General features: G+C 27.2%; 1 protein-coding gene across 1 annotated transcript in view; it reads left to right on the top strand.

The window, feature by feature from the left end:
• Nucleotides 1-20767, top strand: part of LOC136983411 (tyrosine-protein phosphatase non-receptor type 13-like) — a 100315-nt gene that overhangs the window by 17559 nt on the left and 61989 nt on the right. The window contains exons 3-11 of the mRNA XM_067280130.1: nucleotides 3976-4154; nucleotides 4233-4304; nucleotides 5510-5605; nucleotides 8038-8133; nucleotides 9770-9833; nucleotides 10447-10824; nucleotides 11397-11532; nucleotides 17698-17857; nucleotides 19870-19953. Coding sequence (XP_067136231.1) covers nucleotides 3976-4154; nucleotides 4233-4304; nucleotides 5510-5605; nucleotides 8038-8133; nucleotides 9770-9833; nucleotides 10447-10824; nucleotides 11397-11532; nucleotides 17698-17857; nucleotides 19870-19953 — 1265 coding nt within the window. The remainder of the gene's footprint in view (nucleotides 1-3975; nucleotides 4155-4232; nucleotides 4305-5509; nucleotides 5606-8037; nucleotides 8134-9769; nucleotides 9834-10446; nucleotides 10825-11396; nucleotides 11533-17697; nucleotides 17858-19869; nucleotides 19954-20767) is intronic.

Genomic DNA, 20767 nt, shown 5'->3' with positions numbered 1-20767 from the left:
CAAAATTTTTAATAAAATTCATATTAACAGAAAAAGTGAAACATTAAATTTAATTAATTTTCTCTGATCAGCCAGTATGACTTGCTAAATGTAGGATTTTTGCTATGTCGTATAAAGTGAAATAATGATTTGGTAAATATTTTCAAATAATATATTGTAGTGAATTGTGATTTTCAAATATAAATATAAAAATCTATACTAAAACCCGATACATTGCAATGACACACCAACAATTGCCATTTTCAAATATTTTACATAGTTCAACTGATGAAAGATAAAGTTCAAATATGTGTTATATCTTTATGAAAATGTTTCTACAAATTATGTGATTAATTAGTTTTTGGAGTTTTTCTGATGTCAAATCTTTCAATACTTTAAAATATGCATTACCTATATAAAAATGGTATTCTAGGATAATAATCCATTGGATATTAAACTCCCATATAAAACCCCAGAGAATAAACCCCAATTTTAAATATCAGTAGGTTAAATCAAATATATACTAATTATCACCCAAACTTAACACTCTTAATTCAATAAAATAGGTAAATAATATTAAATATTTCTTTTTAAATTTTGAGGGTTTGGCAATGTAATACTTAATGCACTATCAATGAACACTTTAGGACTCTCAAATCTTTAGACAAAGTTGCTAAACTGTTTAGAGTGTCATTCTGCTTACTTCTTTATTTGACTCACAAATGAACAATAAAATATCTGAAATGAAACATGTGTTAAAAAACATCTTACAGTTATTTTACAAACCATGAAAACCAATACAAACCTTTACGACAAATATATGTAATATTTTATTTTATACACCTGGTGTGCAGTTGTTCGTCATATGTATTATTAATCAAGATTATGCAGATCAGTCACAGAGTTTACTGTCCAAGCAAGTTGAAGCTTTCTTCATGCCCTGTGGATATAGAATCCAAGTAAATGTCACCACACAATATGTAATTACACAGTGTCGTGGATGATGGAAACTAAGTTATGCCCTCAAGATGTGGAATATGTATCAGCAATCTGAAGATGCAAAAACAAATGATTCAGTGGAAGAATGGCACAGATGTTTTCAGTCCAACATTGGAAGTACTGTACATACCTAGTTGGTACCCATCCAAAAGTGACACCAACAATACATTACATGGTCATAAGTGACAAATCACATGAAGAGAGGATACTCCGTCTCTACTATGAATTAGTTTTACAGCATGGTATGTCCATTGTCATGTTCAAATGTCTGCCATGGCAAAACAATATAAAGAATCCATATTGAAAAAGAGAGAGAGAGAGTGGAGCATTGGTTTATAAAACCAATTTCAATGTATTGGGAACATTCTGATACATCTCACCACTGATGGAATCAGTAAATCGTAAAGAAAGATGCATTATATCTTCTTGCATGTTTTAATATAAAATTGATTAAGGTTATCTCGAAAGCTTCTACATTCATGGAACACCAGGGATGTAAACCACATGTACAGGAACCACTTACCAGTGTTGGAAATGAAAAAACGTCATTAACGTTTTTGAACTTTGGAAGTTCTTTTTCAGACGATAAAAACGATGGAATGCAGATCCAAAAATAGAACGATTATTTTTAAACGAAATCGAACACTTCACGTTATAAGCCGGTTGATTGGACATTCACATTCAGTGCTGGTGCTCCGAATGCGCATGTCCTCATCGACACGGACCTTTAATCGGCCCTCATCAACACTGACCTTTAATCGTCATCTACCCGCACCGAATGCGAATGTCCGATCAACCAGCTTTAACGTGAAGTGTTCGATTTCGTTTAAAAATAATCGTTCTATTTTTGGATCTGCAATTCATCGTTTTTATCGTCTGAAGAAGAACTTCCAAAGTTCGAAAACGTTAACAATATTTTTTCGTTTCCAACACTGGTAAGTGGTTCCTGTATGTGTGGTTATCTTGAAATAAAAGCAAATTTAATTATACAATTAATGCATGTTTACAATGAATAATTTATCTAAATTCTGGTTGGGGGAGTCTTTCCCATTGTGGAGGATATCAAGACAATGAACCATGTGTCCTTATCATGTTTAATCCATACATTCGGTGGTGATATTCAACGGGTTCGCACAGGTTCGGCCGAACCCGTTGTTAAAATTTTCAGTTTTTCCAAACCTTGTTAAACACACGGAACCTTGTGAAACAGTCAGTGGTTTTGTTTTTTTTAAATATATTAAAATATACGTATTATACTCTGTAATACTACTAAACTAGAGCCTTATACTCGGTTCGCACCGAGCATTTCAATCTAGATTGTGAGCAAGGTCGGGGACTATGTCTTGGTGCGATCTCTCTCTACCGTTTCAATCTCGACCGAAATGAGGTTTAATCGCAATCGATTCAAGAGAGTTCTTGAAACTAGATCCAGTAATAAGAGAGATCCCACAATCTCAAGCGCGCGAGATAATACAAGATGGCTGTGGAACACGTGTCGGGCCATGGACAGCGAAATAAAATGGATATTGTATTACGAGAGATGTTGACATCAGTCTATTATTAGCAGTGATATTTGGGGTGAAATATTTCTCTGCCTTAAAAAAAAAAAAAAAAAAAAAAAAAGGTCGGCAGCACTAATATACTATCGTTACCTGGTCTTCGCCCAGGTCTCGTTACGTTCCAAATACGCCACTGATTATTAGATATATCGCAAGAAAAGGTATTGTATTTATTTCTAGCCAAAACTTCCATTTCGTTTCTCAGTGATTGTCAGGGAAAAATTTTCTACTAGCGAACCCTTTGTTAACTATTTCGAATATCACCACTGCATACATTAAACAGTTACACATGGAGATCGCTAACAAATGCCACATTCGGATTACATACAGGAGATGTCCAATCATCTTTGACATCCTCCACAATGGGAAAGACTCCCCCAACCGGAACAGACTCCTTGGCATTTATTCTATTATCTAAATTCTCTACAGATCAGAAATGAATGGTATTTAAATCCAATAAAAATGATATTTAAATGTATTCAAATTGATGTTTGATTTTTTAAACAAACTTTATATTAAATTACTTGCAAACAGAATTTAATACTAATTTTTTAACATTTTTAGTGATCATATTTTGTTTTTCTTGTCATTAAAAACATTGACATTAGCAAAACGAATTATGGTTTTGAATTGAGACAGTAAAAATAAGACTAGTAATGCAGCAAACTTTTATTAATTCAAATTTAATAGCTTGTACTGTCATTTTTCATAGTTACCAACAATACATTACATACATTAGGTCAAAATTTTGATCATTTTAGATAATAGAAGGAAAAATAAGTTGCACCCTGCATTACAAATGATATTTATCGTGTAAATATGAGAAAGATTGACTAAATGAGATTTGACCAAATGATTTAGTTGACCTTGCTGACCACACCCTTATTGTTTATTTCCCCCCTGTAATGGAATTTTCCTGAAATGTTAATAATCATTGTCCTAGCATTCTAATATCATTTTACAAGGCTTTCACTCTGTTTTAATAAAACTTGATAAATAACTTTTACAGAATTTTATTACATTTTTATGTTCAATTTTTTTGACTTAATAAATATGATTTGTTTTTCTTCTCCTTAGTTATAAAATGCTGTACTGCCTCCTAACTTTTTATTACTTCATTTGACAATTTGAAAGTTTTTCAGATCTCTTAGAATTCAAAGTAATGAGTTTAGTTCATGAAGAAAGCATACACACACTACTTTAAATCTTTATAATCATATGCTTCCTCGAGTTGATAATATTTCTATTATTTTATTAATTTTTTAATGAAATATTATTAAGCAGATGCAAGTTTTATAAATAATTAAAAATAAAGTTTATTGAATGTGAATTCATAAATATGAGTAAATTTCACTTATTCAACAATAATTTAATTTGTATTTTTACTTCAGTTTTTTAACATCTTTAAATTTAAACAATATTTACCCTTTTTAAATAGGTTGTGCTCATAAAGATGGTATTCCTCAACAGTTAGTAACTTTAAATAGCTTACAATGTACAGCTATGGGAAGAGTATTACTGAGTAGTTGCAGTATACAGAATGTTCAAGGGACACCGTACTGGTGTAATGACATGCAAAATGTTGGCGCAGCTGCTACAGATTTAGATATTGAAATGGTAAGAGATAAATTTCCTTTTAATCATGCCATTAATAAATTTTTAAATAAAAAAGTGCTTTGAATTTTTGTCCAACAGATGTACGTGTACACTTTAGGTCAAACGTTGCATTTAGCAACTGAATATGTTCAGCAAGAATCTCGGTTGTCTGTGAGTATAAATAAAAATATTTTTAATACCTGCTTATCGTGAATAAGTAAAATGAAGATCCATTAATGTAATGTTAGAAAAATTTCATAATCTTCCATACCAAAAATAATTTATATGACGGTTATATAAATAAGTTAATTATCGATAACTCTAAAATCTTAATCCACATTTCATGATAAAATTATGAAAAAATATTACAGAAAATTGTCAGTTATTGATTGATTGAAGATAAAAGTGTAACTGAAAAATGATGGATTGTAATCTTATCCTGAATAATTTTAGTGTCCATGTGGCAATATGCAGGAATTTTTATTATAACAATTGAAAATAAATATGCAACATATAAAAGAATATTATTATTTGAAGACAAATAAAGTTCTAAATTAACAAAAATTTAATTTAAGAATGATTCTAAAACTCTAAACCTTACTTTAGAAATCATGCTTCAAAGTCAAACTAATATTAGATTTCAAAAATGCATTCAAATACTAAAGTTTTTAAGTTCTAAATACTTTTTAAAAAAATGATTAAAGTTTTATCATTTAATTGAATAGAATTAATTTAAACAATTTTTATGAAGGACAGATGTAAAAATATAAACAAAAACCATTGCTGGAGTTAAAAGTTTTATATTGTTACATCTGGCTTTCATAACAACAAAGTTCTGTTTTGTATCCCTGATGATGATCATTGTAACTTGAAAACACTTGGATGTTTCATGTTTTGTTGTTTTTTTTTTTTGTATTAAGACACTGGATTTTTATTTAATTTGTAGAAGTTTTTTGAGTATAATTTTATTACATAAAATTTACTTTTTCACATATAAAGAATTTTCGATATATTTGAATGCTTTTTGTACATTTATCTTATTTGACCTGCATTCTAAATTGTGTTATTGTAAGTAAAACAAAATTCAGTTTGTTAAACTAATCAATTTAATTAAATTACATACAAGGAAGATTTTATTTCTATATATTTTTTAATATATAGAAATATTCTATAAATTTTGTAATTGTACTGTTTGTTTGTACTGTTGTACTGTAATTGTACTTTACTGTTCTCTGGTGTAGACCTTCTACCATCTTTCAAATGGTTTTTCTCTGTTAATATGAATTTTAACTTTTCCATATTTTTAAATATTTTCAAATATTTCAGATACGTGATATATCATTTACATAATTATTGTTTTATTTTTATTTTTACAGTATTATTCAAATCTTTCATCTGTTTTGATCTCAACAATACAAGCAATGAAACATTCCAATATTAATTTAAGAATGAAATTATCTGATATCATGGAAGTGAGTAATCAGAAAAATTTAAGTTATTTATATCTTTATTTAAATTGTTTATTGCAATTTATTAAAGCATTTAATTTTAAATTTTATTACTTTATTACATTAATCTTGGTGTTGATGATAGAAAGTAACAATTTTATGTATTGTAGGAATTAAGAAATTATTTTATCCACATAAAACATAAATAAAAACGTTTTTTTTTCTCTATTATAATTTTGAAAGTTTGATGATTTAAGACAATTTTATTTCTTTGCTTATTTTAGATATTTACTGTTATACAGACTATAAACTTCAAAGAATATTTTTAAAATAAATATTAATATTAACTATATTTAATTTTAATGTTTTTAAATATTATACTTTGACAAATGTAAGTACTCTAAAGACAAAATGTGTTTTTCAGTCAGTAGTGCTTATCTTTCAGCACATTATATATAAAGAACATTTTTGCCTGAACGACATAAGCAAATTTGAAAAACAATTTTGAACAACTGTTTGCTTAAAAAAATTTTACAAAAGTGATATTAAGATTACAACACTTAATGATAAATAAAAACACAAATGATAAACAAGCATTATATTTATCATTTATTAATATATTTTCATTTACTGTTTAATAACAATAATAATAATATTTTCATACAAGAGTAGGTCATAAATGCAAGAAACTATGGGAAGAACATTTTAAAAGACATAGCACTTGTAGAAAATGGAACATTATGCACAAGACTATAGAACATATCAAGTCAGGTTTCAGTTTTAATATAAACAAACTAGTTGCATTCATACATCCAAATAGCAAATACAATACATCAAAACCTTGCATACAAACACAATCTACTATATACCCAGGAACCATACTAAAAATATACACCTCAGATCATTATTGAAAACAATACATGCAAAATATACTATGACTGAGATATAATCACAGACAAAACAATACATTATAATAGATCAAACATCATGTTGACAAACGAAACAAAATCATATACATCATAGATATAGCTGTACTAAACACCCACAATGTATACTGGAAAAATTAGTAAATACTCAGAACTTATCCTTACACTGACATTGGTTACAATCATTTTTGTGGCAATATTTCACTGATAAAAGAGCAATTGGTCTGGCCACCTTATTCTCTTGATCTTAATTTATTGAGGGTTTTGGTTTTGGAGATACTTAAAATGTGTGGTTAATTAAGTACATAGTAAAAATTTGACAGAGTAGCACACTGCATGTTAGAAGCTTCACAGAAGATTAATTATGGTTGGCCATTGAATATGCATTGAAACCTGAAGGCAGTTGTTTACTTCAGGTTTTACACTTTCAGAATGGACAACATAGAGCAGTATCTCCTGCATTACTAAGATGTAAACATTTAATTACAACACATGTCACCATATCAGATTTTATTGCATCTGGACAGCTAAATCTCTCTCTAGATAGCATTGAATAGGTGCACTTTAATTACCATTGACCAATATACTGTGAAAAACTGTGTAAACCAGAGTTGTATAGTACCAAATATTTTTTATAATTTGGCATGTTTCCATTTTGAACAGGTTTTTCTAACATAAATAAATTTCTCTGTTTCAAAGAATTTTTCCCATTTAAGCAGGTTTCCATTTTATCCAAGTTTCATTTTGGAAGGTTTTACTGTATATCTTATGTATATATACAGTAAAATCTTGCCAAACCTGTCATATTTTAACTTTTTACTTGAATGTATTATTTTGTGAATTTTGGCAAGAATGTCAGAGGATGCTGTTTTCCATTTTTGCATTTTATTATGGAGATGGAGCCTCAAAAGAAAGGTCATCTCCATGTTTGTGAATTTTTGTGGACTGTTGCTGGTATGTTAAAATGATAGCTAAGAAACTGTTGCAAAATTCTTCTTTGTATATACGTAATATTTTTATATTTATTAAATGTAAATACCATCAGTCATATTTTTGTACTTAAATATATTATGAACTTTATCAAACTGTATATTAACTATTTATTTCAATTCCTCCTAACCCTTGAGAAGGAAGGGAGAAAGCATTACAAGTACTTTATTTAACACATTAAATAGATAACTTTTTACAAAATATATACAGAAAGTTCTCCATAACATTATCTTTCTCATGAATCATAATCTTAAAATTCTGACATTCTGAAAATTCTTTACAGCAGAAAAATAAATGCAGAAAATATTGATTCCATTTAATTTGTATTAATGTTATTTCAAAAACAGTATAATAGTAAAAATTTAAAGATTTCATCATCATTGATTTGTATACACTCATATTTTAAGTTACTCTTAATTGAATATTAAATTTAAGTTTTTTTTAATAAGCATTAATATTTAAAATAGATAGTTTATTATTTTATCTGGTTATTTTTTAATTAAATTACAGTTTGATTTTTTTAAGTTTATTATTTTACAGATGTGTTATATTCATGGTGTAAATATTATAGGAGAAAAATCATTTTCAAATTATATAGTTCAGTTGCATAGAGAAGTTTTAGGAAGTATTCCTGAGGTAATAATTATAGTTTGTAATTTAAGAGTGTTTGTATAAATTTGTATGTTTTTGTTGAACTTTAATACAGAACTTTTTGTTCTAGATTAACCATTAAAATGCAAATTTTTATTTAAGTTTATTAAAAATATTATATTTTTATATACAAAATATCAGTGATGACAATTTAATGTCATAAAATCTTAAATTCTAAAAAATGTATGCATCTCATTTTTACCTAATATTAAATATTTTAATAGAGTTTGATGATATAAATCTAATTTGTTTTTAATTTTATATAATTTAAATACATCTTTCAAACAAAAAATTGTTAATAAATTTAATTTGGTATGCATTTTGATATTGTGTTTCTAAATGATATAAAAACTATAGTACTGAGAACTCCTCATAGTTAAATGCAAATAATAAGAATGTAGGTTGGCATTTCACAACCTTTATGGCAGACATACCCTTAGAATAGCCAGTAAGACCTTGCATAATTCCTATAAAAAAATTATATTCATGATAATCTAAAGTCTGGGAATTTTAACATTAATGTAATTTCATAAGTATTTTTAAAAAATAAAAATAAGTAGGATAATTCTTACTCCAACAAAACTAATTTCACTTAAATATTTTTCTATTGCCATACATCATTTGTTGCATATCTGTGTATATATTATCTTTAAATTAAAATAAATGTTGACCATATTGAACCAAATGTCTTGTATAGCTCATGATACTCTATGGTTATACATATTTTGATTGGGAAATACTGATATAAGTCATTATTTTTCAATTTTTTTAATAATGCTTTATAAGCATTCAATTAAAACAAATCAGAAATTTATTAAAATATAATTAATTGTAATATGTATTGCTCTGCATCTCAAAAGTTTCAATAGTTTGTAATTTAACAATGAAAACTTTTGGATGAAACTTAGACAAAATAAAATAAACAAAAAATATTGTTAGAATGTTCTATGTAATGTAAAGTCTTAAAATTTTATTTGGCAGATTTGATGAATTGAAGTAAATTTTATTTGTTATAATTCATCAAAATTGATTTTCATTTTTATTAATTTGGTGACAATGGTATATTTTTGTTAAAAAGCTTTCTTATTTTCTTGTATATAAAATTTCTTTGCAAAAGTTATTTCACTTGTGTCTACATACCTTTGAATCAATTTGAAGATGATAATTTTAAATAGCTTCATTTTGAAATTAAATATTAATTTATATATATATTCTTGACATAATTTTTCATTTCTTAACTGTTTTATCTCTGTATTGGTTTAAACTTTGTTACATTTATCATTTAAAGTTTGATTTCATGATATTTGCATTAGTAAATCAGACAGATATACAAGGATAAAATACATATTAAAAAAAAATACATTTTTATATATAATTCCATGCATTTCCTTTAATGTAAACATGAAAATCATTATAATTTTGCTTTATTTCTCTTTAGGTCAGTTAAGTATAAGTATAATTTTATGCTTTTGTCTAAATTGCTCTCATTTTTGAATGTAATAAGTCAATATTAATCCAATTTTTAAATTATTATTGTAACATATTACTAAAAAGTCTTTAATATTATTAATATTAAATAATTCTATATAACATGTTATTTATAATTATTAATTTTTTTCAGCATGATATTTTAAATCAAGTTGAAAAAGATATTAATATGGAAAATGAATTAATGAGTCAAAGTAGTAAGTAAAGTTTTTTTCACATTTTTATTTTTATGAATTCAAAATAAACATAAAGATTTTTCAGGTCATCAATATGAGTTATTTAATCAGATTTTTAAACTTCAATATTATCTAATCCATAGAAGGAGGGCTTTCTTAATCTTAGAAATCTGCATCCCTGTGCATTTATCTTATATGTACAAAACATATACATATTTTATATTTAAATAGAAATATTTATTTAAAAAAAAAATTTTTTTTGTAACTCAAAATTCATAATAGCAAAATTGAACGTTTGCAATTTAGTATATTTTATTAAGCAATAGTAGAAGCCACAGAAAGTCTCTTGGTCTGATTGTTGTAGGATTCTTATCTCTGGCATAATTATTACTTGTGATCAATAAATTTTTGTAATAAAAATTTTATTTGCTTATTAACAATTATTTTCATATTTACAGTGCTTCACTGATGAATAATTTAGTTTAATTTTAGATTTATTAATTCATTTAAAATCATCTCATATATCATATAGAGAAAATAAAATACAAATGACACATTAATATGATGTAAAAAGTTATTTTTAATATTTTCTAATAATAAATTAAAATTAAAAAAAAAATTGTTTGTATGCTAGGTCCTCCAGATGATGAATTTGTTCCTGAAAGTAGAAGACCCTCCATAGAATATATTGACAAAAGTGTTATTTATGGTCATCGTTTAGGTTATAATCCCGTATCATCATTAACAATGTTGGTAACATCACCTGAAGAAAAAATAAATCCAAAAGAAAGATGGAAAAGAGCAGTGAGAAAAATTATATCAAAGAGAAAATGTGAAAAATTTCTGACTGATAATGATATACCAAGTGAATGGAAAGAACATAAAGCGAAAGATTCAATTTTAAGAGTTTATGAAGAATTGACAGAACGCAGAAAAATGTTAGAATTATTAAGAATGAGTATCAATATTGGGAGTTCTCTTCCTGTTAGTCAAGATACAGCACTAACAAAAGGCAAGAAAAATTATTTAAAATATGTTAATTTCATTTGCTTTAGCTTTGATTAAGTGTAGACATATAGGAATTCTCTAACATTTGATTGTATGAATAAATTAGGCATTCTTTTTCAGTTTCTTTGTCATAAACTGCATTTTTGTTAATTAAGATTTTTATTTTGTGATATTAAATTAATTCATAAAATATAAGTGAAATGAAACAAAATATATATAATTTTTTGAAATTTTTATTATGAAAATAAATAAATTTTTAATAAAATTGAAAAATGATTTCTATAGCTGAGAATAATAGTGAAAGGATTCTATTTAGTAGTTATTTTTATTTCTGTTATTTATTAAATATTTATTTAATGCGTCATTGTAACTATTTATTTTGATAAATAATAACAATTGAAAATCTCTTAATTAACAATTTTTATTGGTAAATACACATATCAATATTATTTTTTCTTCTTGTTGAATTTATTGACAAAATTTATGTTTTCAAATTTGTTATTTATAGCATTTGATTATAGTAAAAGTAGTTTAAACATATTTCATATGTTGTATTGTATATTTAATATATTTTAGGTTTGAAACCAAAAACATTGGCTGAATTAGTGATGTTACTACAATGTCCAAAGAAGCAATCATCTTTACTGAGAAGTAGCTCTAGAGGTACCAAAGCCAAAAGTGCTACTATTAATAGCTCATCAGCAAGCCTTAGGTATTTACTTTTTAACTATATATTATAATATACTTGCTTAATTTTAAACTATTTGACTAATTCAAATTTTAGTTTAACGTTAAGTATTATTAACACGTTGACTGCCATCTACGAGATGACTCGTAGTTACCGTTTCTGCCTAGGACGCCACCTACGAGTTATATCGTAGTTTGTTTCCTTGCCATATTTGTGCAGCTATGATGTAATTCGTAGTATATCAGTGTAAATATGAATAGATAGCTTCAGGGGCAAGAACAAAAAATTAAGTTTGGCTTACATGAACAGAACATTTATTAATAAATGAACAGAAAATATAATCATAAAAAGTGTATTCAAAATCGAAAGCAAAACAATATTTTTATTGTTTGTGATAATTTATAAAACAATCTTCTACGCAAAGGGCTGGCTTGTCTAGACAGATTGGACAGAAATAACGCGTTTCTCGGCATTTTTTAGCTTTGGTACAAATTCGACATGGCTTTGTCGGATGTTGTTTTTTCTGAGTAGGTGGGATACTCTGTAAATAGTGAAGCTCTTGCAATTTAATTTTTTTTGAAACTGGTTGAATCTCTTCTCCAATTAACGCTTTGACGAATGCTTCTCTAAACTTTATAAGTTTTATTTTAGAAGAAGTTGCTTTTTGAAACAGTTTGTGCGCATTATGTATATATATTTCTATAATATGTAATGCAACCTTTTTGGGTCATCTAATAGTCTTTCTTAGAGCTGTGTAGTACGATAGCATTTTTTATTTCTTTATGTTTTGCAATTTCTTGTGCAGCATACAAATTGGTTTGTTCAACCAGTAATGCAAGAAATTCTTCCGAAAAAAATAGGTCTACCAGCATTTGCACTGTAAGGTTTGTCGTATCCAATTTCAAACCAACATTTTCTTGGAAAATAAATAGTTCAGGATTTTGTTGAGTTTCTGTCCACAAATTATCGTTTGGATTTGATGTGGTTGCTTGAGACGCATCGTCATTGCCTTCAGGTTCGAGAATAGTCTCATCTTCAGGTTCGGAGACGACGTCATAATCACTGTCCTCACTTGAATCCTCAGATGGTACATAATCGCTACTGTCGTTACCATCATCACCAAAAATTTTGTCAGATTCTGAATCACTTAGATTAGTGTAGTAATCAAGTTGTTTTTTAGTCAGTGGTCTTTTCTTATCCATATTGGGATATTTATAATTTGATTATAGAAATAAATAAAAAATAACACTCTCAAAAAAGATGTAAATGTGATATGCTCGCCTCTATATCCGATTTATTACTAATGAATTTAGACGCACATCTCCGATTGGCTGTAGCGAAGTGACAGGACGAATCATGTCTGTGCACGAATTAACTCGTAGTTTGGCTTTAGCAAAGAGCTTTCTGTTACATAAGCCAACTATGAGATAATTCGTAATACCTTTATTTTAAGAAAAACACATTCTATATGCTTTTTGATTATTACTATGTACTCTGATTAGAGTTTTTAATAATATAATATAATTAAATTAAGTTGGCGTTTTACAACAGAATCCTGAAAAGTCACGTGGCAGTCAATGTGTTAAGTATATTAAGAAATAACAGTTACAAAACAGCTTGAATAATACATAAAAATTGCTTACACAAGCTTTAATTGAAAAAGTTTTTTAACTACTGAATCTCTTAGAGCAGGCCTGGCCAACCCAAATTGTTTTGCAGGCCACTTTGATCATGCATAACATTACGGTGGGCCACAATTTAGGCAAACATGCTTTTAAAAAAGTAAAACAAATACAAAATGAATAAGATTTTATTGTTATACCAAGAGTTTGTATTTGTACCTGCGCATTATAACAATGACACATGCAAATTTTCATTTATTTAATTGTTTTGGTATACACATAATGGAAAACAAAAGTTCTAATAAATATATAATATCGCTTAGCAGGCCCCACAATTTAACGTGACGGGCCGCGGGTTGGCCAGGCCTGCCTTAGAGTGTTCTTTAATTATCGAGATTTACAGAGTGGAAAAGGTAAAAAAGTTTTTTAATTTTTCTATTTAAGTAAATAATTAATATATTAAACCTTTGATGAGTGAGTACTCCCATAAATATACATCATACATTTGGTGGACTCTACAGAGTAAACATAAATATATATAATTGGAAGAAAATATTGTCTGTAGTGTTCAAAGTTATAGCAAGTTATAAATTTCCATGTCGTTATGTCGTGCAGAGCTGACAAACATCCATGACATCATGACTACCTCTTGCAGCAATTGTGTAAGACCTCTGTAGAAGTCAGAGCAGAAAATTTATGCATTAATCATGCAATAATATGACAATAAAGAAAAATTTATGTGACTGCATGCATAAGCTAGCAATTTTTTGCATTAGTTTTTTTTGGGGCCCTGTGATAAGAAATGTCTTCTTATCCAAAATTTTTACCTAGTAGATGGATAACATTTAGCATGAGAATATCATGGAAGCACAGCTAAATAAGTCAATTTGGTGAAAAATGCTAGTAGATGTAGAAAATTGTCACTATTGCATGTGATCATAGGTTAAATGAGTCTAATATCCACAGTAAAACTAATTGATAATTACAAAAAAACTACTTAGTTACTATGACTAATGAATAGGCTTATTACACACCCAGCCTATTTAATTAACTTTATCAAAATGCATTTTGGCCTTACTGGCCCTTATCAATTTGATGACATACAAGAAACAGAAAATATGGTGACATTTGCCAACATTACAATATATGTTAAAAATACAATTCTTATAAATTATTACATACACCTTATTAATAGGATTCTAAATTATCACTAGGACAGTAACACAACAATACTAAATAAATCCAGTAAAAACCTTGTGAACAGTCCTGTCTTCTTTATGGTTGTGGTAATCATCTGTTCTTCTGTCTCTACCACATTTGTTGGATATGCTGGTTCAATTTCCTTTCCTTGATTTTTATTCATTTGGAATTATTTCTGAGCACATTTTTCATTATGATTATGGATGATTCTATACATGTTATGGTTTTGATTTACATATAGTAACAACATTAACACATTGACTGCCATGGTACTTTTCAGGATTCCAGTGTAAAAAGCCAACTTAATTTAATTATATTATGTTATTAAAGTCTATAATTATAGCGCATAGTAATCATCAAAAAGCATATAGAATGTGTTTTTTTTTTTAAAAAAAAAGGTCTTAGGAATTATGTCGTAGTTGGCTAATGTAAGCTCTTTGCTAAAGCCAAACTATGAGTTAATTCGTGCATAGACATGATTCGACCTGCCACTTTGCTACAGCCAAGTCAGAGATATGCGTCTAAATTTGTTAGTAATAAATCAGATATAGAGTTGAGTGCATCACATTTACATCTTTTTTCAGTGTTATTTTATACTTATTTTTATAATCAAATTATAAATACCCAATATTGATAAGAAAAGACCACTGACTGGAAAACAACTTGATTACTACACTAATCTAAGTGATTCAGAATCTGACAAAATTTTTTGCGAGAATGGTAACAACAGTAGCAATTATGTACCTTCTGAGGATTCAAGTGAGGACAGTGATTATGAAGTCATCTCTTAACCTGAAGATGAGACTATTCTCAAACCTGAAGGCAATCACGATGCTTCTCAAGCAACCACATCAAATCCAAATGATAATTTGTGGACAGAAAATCAACAAAATCCTAAACTATTTATTTTCCAAGAAAATATTGGTTTGAAATTGGATACAGCAAATCTTACGGTGCAAATGCTGGTGGACTTATTTTTTTCGGAAGAATTTCTTGCATTACTGGTAACAAACAAATTTGTACGCTGCACAAGAAATTGCAAAATATAAAGAAATAAAAAAAATCTAAAAGGGTATCACAGTGGAAAAACATCAGAGCTGCAGAAATGAAAGTTTTTATTGGACTTGTATTACAAATTGGCTCTTGTTCTTTTCCTTTAATAGAACATTACTGGAGTACAAACAAACTGTATAATATAATGTTTTAGCAATAACATATGAGTCTAAATAAATTTCAATTGTTACTGTGTTATTTTCATTTAGTTGACAGCTCAATACCATCTTCTGACAGATTATATAAGGTATGACCTATACTAAATTATTTCAATAATATTATGTGCCAAAACTATGTGCCAGATGAAAATATGTGTATTGACGAATCAGTGATGTTATGGCATGGAAGATTGCATTTTCGCCAGTACATTAAAAATAAAAAACACATAGTTCATATAGTTTGACACTGTATTTGTGAATCCGATGGTGTTGTTATGAAAATAACAATTTAAAGCGGAAAATCTGAGGGAATTGACAATAATTTAGGTCACACTACTGATGTTGTCTTACACTTACTTGAGGACAATCTTGATAAGGGATATACAGTATACATGGATAAGTTTTATAATTCTGTTGATCTTACGAAATTACTGACTACACGAAAAACTTATGTATGTGGAACTCTACGAAATAACAAAGGGGAATCCCAGAGATGTGGTAAATTGAAAACTGAAAAAGGGGGAGTTTATTTGGCAGCAAAATGGTCTTGTTACTGTATGTAAATGGAAAGATAAATGAGAAGTCCTTACCATTTCAAACATGCATGTTGTTGAAATGGCAGAGGTATTCAATTGCAATGGAAAATGTTTGATGAAACTGAATATAATTCGAAATTACAATCACGGAATGTCTGGTCTGTCATTGACCAATCAGATCAAATGCTATCGTACTACGCAGCTCTAAGAAAGACTATTAGATGGCCCAAAAAGGTTGCATTACGTATTATAGAGATATATATACACAATGTGCACAAACTGTTTCAAAAAGCAACTTCTAAAATAAAACTTATAAAGTTTAGAGAAGCATTCGTCAAGGCATTGATTGGAGAAGAGATTCAACCAGTTTCAAAAAAAAATTAGATTGCAAGAGCTTCATTATTTACAGAGTATCCCACCTACCGAAAAAAACAGCATCCGACAAAGTGATGTTGAATTTGTACCAAAACTAAAAAATGCTGAGAAATGCATTATTTTTGTCCAATCTGTCCAGAGAAGCCAGCCCTTTGCATGGAAGATTGTTTTAAAAATTATCACAAACAATAAAAATATTGTTTTGCTTTTGATTTTGAATAAACTTTTTGTGATTATATTTTCTGTTCATTTATTAATAAATGTTCTGTTCATGTAAGCCAATCTTGATTTTTTGTTCTTGCCCCTGGGGCTATGTATTCATATTTACACTGATATACTACGAATTTCATCGTAGCTAAACAAATATGGCAAGGAAACAAACTTCAATATAACTTGTAGTTGGCAACCTAGGCAATAACGCAAACTACGAGTTATATCGTAGTTGGCAGTCAACGTGTTAATGATAGTAACAGGCAGGAAATAAATCATACATGGTATGACTTGTTAAACATAAAAGATTAATTCTGTTTAATTGTTATGTATTCCATAGTCATGTAATTCTTTCCTGCAAACATATGTGGTTCACATCTGGTTGTTAGCTAATAGCAGATATTTTGTGTTAACCAATTGGAAACAAGCAGTAAAACTAGTGGTAGAAACTTTAAACATGTAGTATTATTGTATTTGAAGTGCTGATTAAACCAACTGTGTGAATCTGTAAATCAAAACTAAAACATTATAGGATCATCCATAATCATAATGAAAAATGTGCCCAGAAATAATTTCAAATGAAAATAAAAATCAAGAAAAGGAAATTGAACCAGCATATCCAACAAATGTGGTGGAGACAGAAGAATAGAAAATTATCACAATCATAAAGAAAACAGGACTGTTCACAAAGTTTTTACTGGACTTGTTTAGTATTGTTGTGTTACTGTCCTAGTGATAATTTAGAATCCTATTAATAAGGTGTATTTACATACACCTTATTCATTTGTAATAATTGTACTATTAACGCATATTGTAATGTTGGCAAATGTCATCATATATTCTGTTCCTTGTATGTCATCAAATTGATAGGCCAGTAAAGCCAAAATGCATTTTGGTTAAGTTAATTAAATAGGCTGGGAGTGTAATAAGTCTGTTCATTAGTCATAGTAACTAAGTAGTTTCCTGTAATTAATAATACAGACAAAAAACTTTTTATTATACAGTACTAATTGATAATGTTTCTATTTATTTCAGAAATGATATGACTTTAGATAGTCTCTCTGAAGAAGAATCTAACACTAAAAAATTTAAGAGGCATCATCGCATAGAAAACATTGTAAAAACACCACTCTATTCATTAGACCAAGTTGTTTCAAAAAAGACTGATTCTCATCAAAATAATTCCATTAAAAAGGTAATCTTATAAATTATTTGAAAAATATTGACTGTTCAAAGTATTCCAAATGTCTTTATGCAGACAAACTAGTAATTCAATTTAATTTTTTTGTTGTGTAAATTTAGTAATTCAAGATATATAAATATTATGAACTATATAAACATCATTAAAATTGTAAAATATGTTTTAATATTAACAGCTTCATATAAAATAGACTATAGCAAAAAACAAGTGTCTGAAAGGTTATTGGAGTCAAATATATATATGCATAAAATTTTTTCAATTTTTTTTATTTTAGCTTCAGATTTCCAACTGTAGTCTGTTCTACAAGTTCTGCAAATAAATAACCACTTGCCAGAGGCAGTCCCACATTATCTCTGGAAAATGGTTGAAATAACACCCTGGGGTGTTGGCTCAATAGCATGTGAATGGTGGAGTGGGACAAAAATGTTTCATTGATGCCTACATTCAATTCTTATGATTTTGTTTGTTTTAGTCTATCATTGAAATCTTAATTAACAAAGTTTTTTAATTAGTAAAAATTTATTTTTAAACTTTGACTTAACAATTATCATGTCATATGTTGTTCAAGCCAACTTTCATGCTGTGATAACATCAACTCCTTCTGACTGACTGTATGGAATGCATTTGTAATTCCCCTTCTGAAGATTATCCAAAACAATTGAGCTTTCATGAATGCATAACTTTTAATGTGGCTCCACAAAAAAGTCCATATCACATGCAATGTTTTCATATTACAGGCATCTGCTGTTTTCAGCTGGTAAATAAATGTAAAAGTAAAAGGAAATTACGAGTTTAAACTCATAAAACTAATGTATAAAGAACTTTATTAATTAAGCTTTAGAGTAGGGTTTTTGTAAGTTTAAAAGCTTAAGATGTTTAAATGTTACAAAATCTAAATCTGTTTTCGAGTTTACAAGGATTTTTGTGACACCTTGTATTCATATTGTATCGATATTAGTAAAGATATTTTGTTAGTTTAATTCTCATTGTTATATAATCAAATGCTAATGTCTCAATGGGATTGTAATCATTTTCCTGTAATGAAAGGTATATACAAGATTATTTTATCTATTATCAAAAATATGATAGGATGAATAAGGAACAGATTTTAAGATGCTAATTAATTAATTTAAAAAATTGCCAAAGAGAATCATATTATTATAACTTTTTGCTTTCTTGGTAGTTTTAAAAACTAATTGAGAATATCTATTTTTTATATTTCTTTCTACCATTCTGATTTGTTAAGATGTTTTAATTTGTATTATTTTTATTTTATCAAAGATATTTACATTTATTAATTTTAATCATATGTTCAAAAACATCACAGAATATAACATTTCTGAAAGTTACAGTCTACAAATATCATTGAGGAAAATAGAAAAATAGAGAGAGAGGATATTATGAATTTTGATTTTGTTTGTTTAGTCAAATTTATGTAAAAATTAGCAAATATTACAATTTAATTTTAAAACCTAAAATTTAAAAAATTTATTAGAAGTTATCAAAATTTTAAATAAGATTGCTGTGTTTTGAAAGTTTACTTTTAGCAGAAATCACTGAAACACAAAAGTTATCAGTGATTTCTGCTAAAGATTCAAATATCAAATATATTTTCAATGTATATACTTATTATTATTTTTAGTTAATATTTAGAAATATGCCATCAATTCAAAAAAGTAATGTTAGATTTCATGTTCAAAGTTAGCCTTCATAAATTATGAATTAGAATTTGTTAAATTATTGATCTTTTAATTAATGTAACAATAAAAATATCATTAAAATATTCTTTCTTCAAAGAATAAATGGTTACATATTTATTAATATTATTAAAACATTAATATAATAAGTTATTTAAAATAATACCAGATTTACATTTAGAAAATATTTAATTTGTAAGGTTTCAAATAAATTTCAGAAATTAATACTTATTTGATGTTATTGTTGATGTAGTTGGTGTTTTTTGTTTTAAAAATATAATAAAATATAGTTTTATTAATTCGAAACAGAAAATATTGGGACCAGAATTTGTAGTCATGAGTGTGAAACCAGTAATTTCTTTATCACTGGATACAAAAACTAAAAAATCGACGGTAAGTTTAATCCATTTTTTCTTAAATTTATCTTTTAGAATTTAAAAAAAAAATTAAGGGGTTAAATATGGTTGCAAAATCAATGTGACTAATGTTGAAGAATAGTTGAATTATCAAGATCACAAGAAAATTGTTTGGAATAATTATTGACATTCAGTTCATATTAATTTTGTTACCATATGTATTGATTTTTTAAAATATTTTTAAACTGAACTATTTCATATTTTCTCAGCTGTTGCACATGGATTAATTAAAGTGTATGTTCTAGTTTATAAAACTATTAAAAAAAGAGTGACAAGAAGTTTTAATGGAAGAATTGATATTATTATTTGCAGTATTTAATCTTAATGCTAAATTTTCCAAATATATCAGAAGTGTTTTTCCAAGGACTGGTACCATATTTTTACCATATTATTGTATTTAAATGTCAGTGTCTACATAACAGTATTTTTGTATTTAAGTGCATATAAGTGGTATAACATAATTATCAATATATATATATTTTTGAAAACTTTCTATTATTTCATACTAAGGCTGTATATCCATAAGGTATATTATCATAGACATGTATAAGATGTAACATTTACGATTATATGACATTGTACTGTGCTATAAATAAACAATAATAACCACTTGCATTGTTAAGAAATATTTAATATTTAAAAAAAAATAAAAACGTATATTATCTATATTTTTGGGACACATTATATAACATACTTTTATAAATTATTAATAAATTTATTTATTTCAATATTAATTATCATGTAAACTTCTGTTTGCATAATAACAAATTAAAATAAAAAAAAGCATTTGT

The sequence above is a fragment of the Centruroides vittatus genome, unplaced genomic scaffold (assembly GCF_030686945.1).
Source record: "Centruroides vittatus isolate TY-2023 unplaced genomic scaffold, ASM3068694v2 contig_882, whole genome shotgun sequence".
Lineage (NCBI taxonomy): Eukaryota > Metazoa > Arthropoda > Arachnida > Scorpiones > Buthidae > Centruroides > Centruroides vittatus.
Note: the sequence above shows the minus strand (reverse complement) of the source record. Positions and strands in the feature narration are given on the sequence as shown.